Source organism: Centropristis striata, chromosome 15, assembly GCF_030273125.1.
Source record: "Centropristis striata isolate RG_2023a ecotype Rhode Island chromosome 15, C.striata_1.0, whole genome shotgun sequence".
NCBI lineage: Eukaryota > Metazoa > Chordata > Actinopteri > Perciformes > Serranidae > Centropristis > Centropristis striata.
This window is the reverse complement of record NC_081531.1, coordinates 5,128,625-5,139,479: the sequence shown is the minus strand read 5'-3', so window position 1 is coordinate 5,139,479 and position 10,855 is coordinate 5,128,625. Positions and strand designations below refer to the sequence as shown.

The 10,855-nt window shown below is 35.9% G+C and overlaps 1 protein-coding gene across 1 annotated transcript in view; it reads left to right on the top strand.

Moving 5' to 3' along the window:
* The first annotated feature begins 2,679 nt into the window (after window positions 1-2,679).
* Window positions 2,680-10,855, top strand: part of robo3 (roundabout, axon guidance receptor, homolog 3 (Drosophila)) — a 140,133-nt gene continuing 131,957 nt past the window's right edge. The window contains 1 exon segment of the mRNA XM_059351807.1: window positions 2,680-3,298. Within this exon segment, the coding sequence (XP_059207790.1) occupies window positions 3,235-3,298 (64 nt within the window). The 5' untranslated portion in view covers window positions 2,680-3,234.

Below are 10,855 nucleotides of genomic sequence, written 5' to 3'. Positions count from 1 at the left end.
GACACAAAATGACTTAAAAAAAAAGGAACAAAAAGACACAAAATGACCGAAAAAAGACACAAAATGACTAAAAAGAGACACAAAATGACCAAAAAAAAGACACAAAATGACTAAAAAAAGGAACAAAAAGACACAAAATGACCAAAAAAGACACAAAATGACCAAAAAAAGACACAAAATGACCAAAAACAGACACAAAATGACTAAAAAGAGACTCAAAATGACCAAAAAAGAGACAAAATGACCAAAAAAAGACACAAAATGACTAAAAAAAGGAACAAAAAGACACAAAATGACTAAAAAAAAACACAAAATGACTACAAAAGACACAAAATGACCAAAAACAGACACAAAATGACTAAAAAGAGACTCAAAATGACCAAAAAAAGACACAAAATGACCAAAAAAGACTCAAAATGACTAAAAAAAGACACAAAATTACTAAAAAAGACACAAAATTACCAAAAAAGACACAAAATGACAAAAAAAAGACACAAAATGACAAAAAAAAGACACAAAATGTTTCAAAAATACACAACATGACCAAAATTGTTCCCTCAAAATGTTGATCCAGTAAGTCAGAATAAAAAATCTATTACTATTATGTCATATAGGTGACCAACATGGCATTTCAACATATTTTAAGTGGTGTATACAGGCAGGATGAAAATTATTCAAAAATAGCCCAAAAAGCCTCCATAGAGTTAACCCAAAAAGAGAGTATTTTTTTATTCCCAGCCTGCTCCAACAGGCTCTCTGTGACTTTAGTCATGTGGAATTATTTCTTTTTCATCCAATGTCAGGAGCAGCGTGTGACAGAATGTGCAAAATCTCATTTTAGTATGCGCTCCTTGATGCATACCACCATCCAATGCATTTCTATAAATGTCAAGAGCTGTGTGTTTACCAGGACCGTGTGACCCCTAATATTTATTCAGCTCAACAGCACTCTACCCAATCATTCCTTATTGCTTCATTGCAGGACTGTGGCTCTTGTATGTCAAGTCTCATTGGCTGCAGTTGCCCATATCTCCTGGCACGTGTAATATTGCTTTTCGCTTTCCATCAAGTGCAGACGAAGCCCGCGCTCAGATAAATAGTGACATTTTGCAGTGGTGTGTGCTGTTTGTTTGTGTCTCCTAGTGCCTGAGTCATTTCCATTGCATGATTCCTACACATAACACCACAGACAACAAGATCAAAGGTCTTTCACATGTAAAGACAAATTTGCATTTGGATTCACACTACTGCCAACATTATTTATGCCTCTGTGCTTAGATAACAGCTTTGAGATAAATGTTGACATTTGCACCATATTGAATGGTGTGACTTCAATTAAATAAGGTTATTTGTTAATATATATTTAAAGCAGGTGAAATTATTAATATAAAAAGGCCTTGGATGTAGTTCACATGTCTAGGAATCTGAATAGGATTATACATTATGTTGTGATATGCATGAAAATATTATAATTTACAATTTATTCAAAGGTTTAACATGCTACTATAACCTTTGATGGTGATAATAGTTGTATGTTCCTGTAAGATGTTACCTCCTAGAGATGGAGAAGTTGAAGTGGACATCTGACACAATTCAGCCTTTAGAGAGCAGCAAACATATGGCCAAAATAAAATTAATTAAATAAAAGAATACAGCAACATTTGGTTGTACTCCAGCTGACATACAATGATTTAATTAATTGAGATAATATAATTTAGCAGCGTTTGTTTAGAGCGCTGATATGGATGTTAACATGTTCATGTTAATGTTATAAAGTAAAGAATAATCCCAAAGAACCAATTTTGTTCGAGTGCGCTGGCCCTTTAAGAGCCTGGTGCTGGGATGGTGAAGTTACACAGAATAAACAAAGAACAAACCGGAAGCTTGTTGATTGTGCTTTCAAAATTAAACCACAGTAGACGATTTTCAATTGAAACAGTAGCAAATGAACATTGATTGCAGGAACACAGATTTACAAAAGCAGGATAAATTAAATAAAAAACCAACAAACAATAAAGCAAAACTTTCCTACAATTTATAGTCACCATGATTTACATACTAACTTGATTAAGTAATATAATGTATTAGTACTTTATTACTTCCCTAATGAGTAGCTTGAAATGTAAAACAGACATTATTTAAATAAAATATATACATTTATAGCCTTTATATAGAAAAAGATATAATCTGAGAAATTTAAAGGTGATCATATATCTTTTAATATTGTCTTATATTACACTTGTTTTATTGTAAATGTTAATTTTTTGACACTTGTGTTGAGTTTTGGCTGCTATTTTGGCCATTTCTTTCAAGAAAAAGAGATTCAGAATCTCAGTGGGACTTCCTGGTTAAATAAAGTTTAAATAAAATAAAAAAATATATATATATCGTGAATCTTTTGTCAGATTTGTGCTTGGCAACAAACTGTCTGTCGTGTGAATTAATATAATAGTGATGGTGGCTGTCCTTGAAATAACAAAAGTGTGTTTTTATTCACTATAGATAGCGTTGTGTATATTTACATTGAAAGAAAATATCCCAGAAGTGTTGCAACACGTTGGCAAATACTACTTTTATTTTGGAAGCGGGACCGGAAATGAGCCGTCCCACTGTAGGTAACTTTCCCCCATTGTGTTCTGGCTCCGGGACCGTGCCGAGTAGTGATGAGGCTGTAGTAAACCTAGTAGCGGAGCAGAGGAGAGGGACAGAGACAGGCTGCAGAAAGAGACACCATGGAGCTGTGTTTTTAATAACAAAGTGGACTTTTATCTCTCTCTGGGCGCCATGACTTCATCACACTTTGGGACTTATTCACATTGAGAGGAAACCGTTAGGAGTTTTATTTTTCCTCCTTTGTGACATTCATATGAAAACGGGACTGAGTGACTGAGTGACCGACCGACCGACCGGGAGCTGCTGCCACTCACAGCCGCCTCTCCCCTCATCACCTGCGGCTTGCTTCTGCTCGGACTACCCGCTGGTTTAGACGCAGTTTTTAAAAAAGTTACTATGTTTAATGGTTGAACTTGTGGTGTGATTCTCCAGCGGCTGAGATGCTGCTGCCTGTGGAGTTTGATGCTGTTTTCATCCCATAAGCTGGAAAAAATCATCTGCACGTTTATTTGGATATATCAGTGCTGCTGGACAGCCTGTTTCACAAACTGATTTTTTTTTTTTTTTTTTTGCGGAAGACTGTGACCAACCTTATCTACCTATGAAACATCTGAGTGTATAATGGAGTACCGCCAGACTTTGGTTCCCCTACTGGTTTTATTTGCACTCAGAACTTTGGCATATGGTAAGTTTAAATTGGCATGACTGGCTGGTTGTTTTGGGGTTATGTTTGCACAGATGGAGCTTATATGCTTCATATCGGTGGCTCCCAACGAGGTCCCACAGACTCCCCAGGGCTCTGAAGGGGGTCCCATAGAAAACAATGAGAAGAAATTAATTTCATGAGTAGATTTACTCATGCAAATTTACAAGGTATGGATCCATATATGAAGCTTTGCATAGGCTATATTAGGGCTATAGGCTATATTAGGGCTGGGCGATATGGACCAAAAGTCATATCCCGATATATTTAGGCTAAATATCGATATATGATATATATCCTGATATTTTTATTGCAAAGTGAGAGCAAATGTTCAGTCAAAGTTAAAGTCAAATATAACATGTCACAAGTAGTTTTATTGAAACCGTTTATTTAAGTGAACATAAATACTGTATAACAATAGGAGTACCTTTTAAAAAAAATATATGATTTTGTGTCTCTTTTAATAATTTGGTGTCTTTTTTTTTAAATAATTTTGTGTCTTTTTTGGTAATTTTGTGTCTTTTTTTGGTAATTTTGTTTCTTTTTAAAATAATTTTGTCTTTTTTAGTAATTTTGTGTATTTTTTGTCATTTTGTGTCTTTCTTTTGGTCATTTTGTGTCTTTTTTAAATCAAAGCTCCATAAATAACAATAATAATAATAATAATACATTTTATTTGTAATGCATTTTACATTACAGGAAATCTCAAAGTGCTACAGGTTAAAAGCATAACAGTCTAATTATAAAAAGGATAAAAAAGGAAAAAAACAGCTAAAAACAGAAAACATACATACATAATCTAAAAACCATCTCGATGGGAGGAACCAAAAGTTTTGCTAAAAAGGAATGTTTTTAGTCCTTTTTTAAAAGTGTCTATGGACTGTGGTGCCCTCAGGGTGTCAAGTGCAAATTTAAATAAAATAATATCTTAAATAAAAATAGCCTATGGAATAAAATAAGCCAATCTTTTTCTGAAATAAATATATTTGTATGAAAAAAGAGTAATGAACATTACAAAATAACTAAATATGACAAACCCTAGTAAGGGCAGCATTTATATATATAAAAAGAAAAAACAACAACAACTATAAAGATATATGCAATATGGTCTAATTCCATATCACATTAAAATTATATCGATATATCGCCTAGCCGTAATTAGTACTTAGTCACTACCTAACACACAATATATGAAATTTGTTAACAAAACTGTGTTAAAAGGCTTCATAGCAATGAATGAATTTTTAACTATATCGATACATGTGATATGGTCTAATTCCATATCCCGTTTAAAAATATATCGATATCTTTTTTATATCGATATATATCGCCCAGCCCTAGGTCCCATATAAAAAAATGAGAATAAATGAATTTCACGAGTAAATTACTCATGCAAATGTCTCTTTATCCCAATGTATGGATCCATAGAGGAACCTTTGATTGGGCTATATTACAGTTTTTTGCATAAGTGACTAATCCTCTTGGATGATGTCATTTAAAAGGCCACTTAAACCAGCAGACACATGAGTAGCCCATATGCAGCTTTACTTTGGCTCTTGCCCAAGGGACTTTGGATTCACACCAGCATCTGCTCCCCGCAGAAATCAGACTTTGTTGTGGTGCTAGCCTGATCATTTATCTCTATTATTAGGCCCATTAGGTGAAGACATATCCTCACAATGCAATTGTGAAAGTAGAAACAGCATGACACAGGCAGTTTGCATCTACTGATAGAGTGGTTGCATCCACTGATAGAGTGTAGGCTACTGTAAGAGAGCATGGCAGGGTTGGGGGTTTGGTTCCCCCTGTGGACAGCAATGCTCGATAAAAAATGTATGATTTGTTTTTACTGTAATGCACTGTGTGTGTGTGGATAAAAGCCCTTTGCAAGATGCATCGTTTTAAATGTTAAACTGTTCTCCTATTTCCATCTGAGTGCAGTCTTGTTTTGTCTTGTGTAGATTTTGGGCTTCTACAGTTGCAGCATGCAAACAGACTTCACATGGAGAGATGGTGGATAAAGATGCAAAGATAAAGTCTGTAGAAAAGCTTAGTTTCCTCTGGTTTAGCTCCCACTAAATCCCTCCATACACATGTTCAAAGCAGCATATTGACCTTGTTGTTTAATTGTTTTTTAATCACTCGGTGTTCAAAGAGTCTGACCGATACGAGACTTGTGAGAATGATACCAATTTTAGAGTATCTCAGATTACCGATATGGAGGTTGATATAGTGAAATTTTGACATTTGTATGTGGATTATGCACCAGTATGACTCTGCAGAGGCACATAGAAGGCTGCTATCTTAAAGAAATAACTCAATGAGCAAATATTTAACATTATTATACATCCATCCATTTTCCTCCGCTTATCCGGGGCCGGGTCGCGTGGGCAGCAGTTTAAGCAACCAAATATTAGTGCAAATTAAACACTAAAATAAGTACTGTATGTTCAATCAAATCAAATCAAAATTACTTTATTTATGCCTGGGGGGAAATTCAGTTGGTCTGGTAGAATCTCTGGAAGAATGAGACAGCCAGTTTAATTTATTCAGTATAAATAAAGAGTAAATAGTAATAAGATAGACCCCCAAAGTATCGTTTTCTGCATTACATGTTTCATATACCGATTTTAGAGGAGAACGTATCACAAATTACCGATATGGAGGTTGATTTAGTGAAATTTTGACTTGGAATGAAAACAGACTGTATGTGTATTGTATGTGGATTGTGCACCAATATGATTCTGCAGAGGCATATAGATGGCTGCTTTCTTAAAGAAATAACTCTATGAGCAAATATTTAACATTATTATACATCTATCCATCCATCCATTTTCCTCCGCTTTTCCGGGGCCGGGTCGCGGGGGCAGCAGTTTAAGCAACCAAATATTAGTGCAAATTAAACACTAAAAATCAGTACTGTATGTTCAGTATCAGTCAATTGCTGACTATTCAAATAGTAAATAGAGTAAATACAAATAAGATAGACCCCAAGTGTCATTTTCTGCATTACATGTTGTAAAAAAACATTTTTATATCAGTGCATATCGAACAATATACGCATATTCTGATAGATATCTGTGTCTTCTTTCATTTCAATTCTTCTCACACTGAACTGTGGAGAGAGAAAGTTACTGCTGCAGGCACACAAACAGCCCGTGTGACTGTTACTTGGAGCCTGAGTCACCTCTGGGATGATGAAAACCTGCTTCATGGAGGCTGGTTTGCTGGATCCACAGATCCGCCATCAATCACAGATGCATAACTGATAAATTGCCAGCAGCAGGAGACATGCTCATCCTCAACATACCTATGTCTTTGTGTTCAGCACAGAAACACCCCCGACTGTGATGCACAAAAGCTTCTCTTTTTTGACGCGAGCGGGCTGTTATAGTGGTTGACAGCGTGGTGTCTCTGGGCCTGGACCTACTGCTGAGGCTCCCTTTTACAGCACTGTAAACATTGGCTATGAACCCACAACATATGAACTCAGCATCTGTGAAAGTGCTCCTTCAGTGACTCCAGATGCTCCTCTGGGACTACAAAGGCTGGATTAAAGCTTCTTATTTTCACTTTAGCAAAACACACATTGACTTTTAACAAAAAAGCCTGTACTGTTTTTAGCCATGAGGCTTTTTTTTTTTTTTTTTTATTCGCGGAAATTTACATTTGAATAAGCATTTGTGTCACATTGTGACATTGTGTTATCCGGAGCTACATAGATTAAAGGGAGCTTCAGATCACTACCAGCTCAGATATGTTCAGAAGATGTAAGATGGAATGAGCTTTTTCACAATCAGGAGCCTTTTATTGTCATTGCACAGGGTAGTACAGCGGCAACCCGTCCAAAACGTATAAAAACACACATATAATATGACAGAGGTGAACAGGACAGGAAGAAAGAGATGAAGAGAAAGAAATACAGCACAATGTGTGGGAGGAAAGGAGGGAAAAACAATGAAAAAAACCTCAGCAACATAAACATAATACACTTCACAAACATAAACAGACTTATGACATGCCACAGGGAAGGCGGGGCCAGCATAGTCGTATACGATATGAGAAGAAGAACTTAAGAATCATCTTAGCTGCCTGGCTCTATTTTCCTCTTCGTATCTGAAGGGACCCTTTATGTGGAGCAGGGGTCTCAAACTCAAATTACCTGGGGGCCGCTGGAGGCAGTATCAAAAAAAGACAAAAAATGACTGAAAAAACACTAAATTACTCAAAAAAAGACATAAAATCACTAAAAAAAGACACAGAATTACCAAAAAAGGCACAAAATGCCCAAAGAAATACCCAAAATTACAAAAAAAGACAAAGTTATTTTAAAAAGACACAAAATGATTAAAAAAGACACAAAATGACCAAAAATGACAGAAAAAAACTAAATTACTTAAAAACGAAACAAAATGACCAAAAATACACAGAATTACCAAAAAAGACACAACATTATTTAAAAAAAAGACACAAAATGACCAAAAATGACACAAAATGACAGAAAAAAACTAAATTACTTAAAAAAGAAACAAAATTACCAAAAAAAGACACAAAATTACCAAAAAAGACACAAAATGACCAAGAAAAAGACACAAAATGACCAAGAAAAAAACACATAATTATCAAAAAAAGACACAAAATCACCGCAATTGGCCCACGAGTTTAAGACCCATGCTGTGGAGCCAGCGTCATGTTTCAGGGCTCTGCTCTTCAGACTGTTTGTCCAGTAAGGGGACACTGGAGTCTGCCTTGTTATTGCCAGTCATCTCTGTCACCATCAGTCAACACGGCGTCAACGGGCCATGTGTTTGCCTTGCTCTCATTGAAGTGACTGGGAGGCCGGGCTGGGAGACAGCTGCCTTGTTGTCTCATGACTGACGCCAAACAGACCAGTAACCAGATCAAATAGCCCGCACCAAACCTTGATACCCACACTGTAATTACAGTCTGAGTGTACAACTCCATTTCCTTCAGGAGTGAGTGGAAGTGTAGGGGGGTGATGGGGCTGAAATAGCACAATTAACAAGACGTCCCATTGTTCACAGTCCTTTCTATGGTTCCTGGCAGTTGTGAGTGTTTTCACTTGAGGCGTTCCAGTCACACTGTCTGTCATCGGTGACTTACAGTGGAGGAGGTTGGGGACGCTTTAATGGATTGGTCAAGGACAGTTTGACGGGAGTTATGGCTGCTGCTGGGATGTAATCTGGGACATTCCAGTAGCACTATGGTCTCTTTAAACTTGGGATACACATACCACTTTTATCCTAAAACACAGCCAAATAAAGGCTCAGTTCACCCAGTTTACATTGGAAATCTTAACAGAAACTCTCTCTTAATCGTAGCAGAATCTTGCCAGTAAGATTTTGGTTTCAGTAAACAGGTTTTATGAAATCTTCCAAACCACAAGTCAATGGAAGTGAATGGAACAGTAGCATTTTTTTCCATAAACGATGTCCTTGTTCAGCCAAATAAAGGCTCAGTTCACCCAATTTACATTGAAAAAGTTGCCAGATTTTCTGTCTTAAGTAGTAAAATTTTGCCAGTAAGATTGTGGTTTTAGTAAAAAGAGGTTTTAAGAAATCTTCCAAACCACAAGTCAATGGAAGTGAATGGAACAGAAGCATTTCTTTCCATAAACAATGTCCTTGTTCAGCCAAATAATGGCTCAGTTCACCCAGTTTACATTGTCAAAGTTACCAGATTTTCTCTCTTAATGGTAGCAGAATCTTGCCAGTAAGATTTTGGTTTTAGTAAAACAGGTTTTAAGAAATCGTTCCCATCACAATTCAATGGAAGTGAATGGATCCGTGGCATTTCCTTCCATAAACAATGTCTTTGTTCAGCCAAATAAAGGCCCAGTTCACCCAGTTTACATTGGAAATGTTAACAGAAACTCTCTCTTAATCGTAGCAGAATCTTGGCAGTAAGATTTTGGTTTTAGTAAAACAGCTTTTAAGAAATCTTCCAAACCACAAGTCAATGGAAGTGAATGGAACAGTAGCATTTCTTTCCATAAACAATGTCCCTGTTACTCTGGGTAATCAATGGGCTCCACTGCCAGCAGGTTTTAATGAGGACTATCTTTTTGGTGGAATGTGTTGACAGGCAAACTCTGCAAAACGATGATTTTCATTATAGATTAAATGTGTCTATTACTTTCCTCAATTAACTGATTAATTGTATGGTATTGAATTGAAATGCCACCATGCAAGAAGTGAAAAATGCTCATTATAATTTCCCCACGGATGAAGTTGACATCTTTAAATTGCTTGTTTTATCAGATTGGCAGTCAAAAACCCAAAGTTTACTGTCACGAATTGTCAAGTTTGAGAGAAATTAAAACAGAAACATGGACACATCACTAGAGCTAAAGCATCAGTATCTGTGATTAGGGCTGGGCGATATGATGATATCGTCAAAATGACATAATAATAATATCTGACGTACATATTTTTCTGTATCATTTCCATCCCAATGTCTAAAAAGCAGTGGGCATAACTGTGTGACTGCAATATTTATGTCATTTTAGGGTTGGCAATACCATTTCTACCATTTTTAATGTTTTGAGTCCTTTGTTTTTAAGTGTTTGTCAAGTTTGTTTGTAGCCTATGGATGTTTTTAAGAAAATAATCATATTTGAATTATAGTATAGTTAGTTTAAATCATTTATTAATTGAATTTACAGAATAAGTACTGTATCGTAATGTATACCATTACGTCTTATAAAATTATACATATTTTGATAGAAGAGTTTGGCCATACTGCCCACCCCATGCCATTTGTATGCCACTTTGTTCTGATCCTTACATATGGGACCTAACAGAAGCATTTTTTATCATGCGGATATTTCATATAGGCATGAATTTCCATGTCTATTTATATTTGGCATTATCGGGGTATGAAACAATCTATACAGGGATAGATTTTTTAACCATATTGCCCAGCCCATGCCATTTTTTTGTCACTTTGTTCTGATCCTTGCACATGGGACCTAACAGAAGCAGTTTTTTATCATGCTGTTATTTCATATAGGCATGAATTTCCATGTCTATTTATATTTATCATTATCGAGATGTGAAATGATCTATATAGGGATAGATTTTTTTTAGCCATATTGCCCAGCCCATGCCATTTGTATGGCTATTTGTGTTCTGATCCTTACATATGGGACCTAACAGAAGCAATTTTTTATCATGCGGTTATTTCATATAGGCATGAATTTCCATGTCTATGTATATTTATCATTATCGAGATGTGAAACGATCTATATAGGGATAGATTTTTTTAGCCATATTGCCCACCCCATGCCATTTGTATGGCTATTAGTGTTCTGATCCTTGCACATGGGACCCAACAGAAGCAATTTTTATCATGTTGTTATTTCACATAGGCATGACTTTCCATGTCTATTTATATTTATCATTATGAAATGATCTATATAGGGATAGATTTTTTTAACCATATTGCCCAGCCCATGCCATTTGTATGGCTATTAGTGTTCTGATCCTTACATATGGGACCTAACAGAAGCAATTTTTT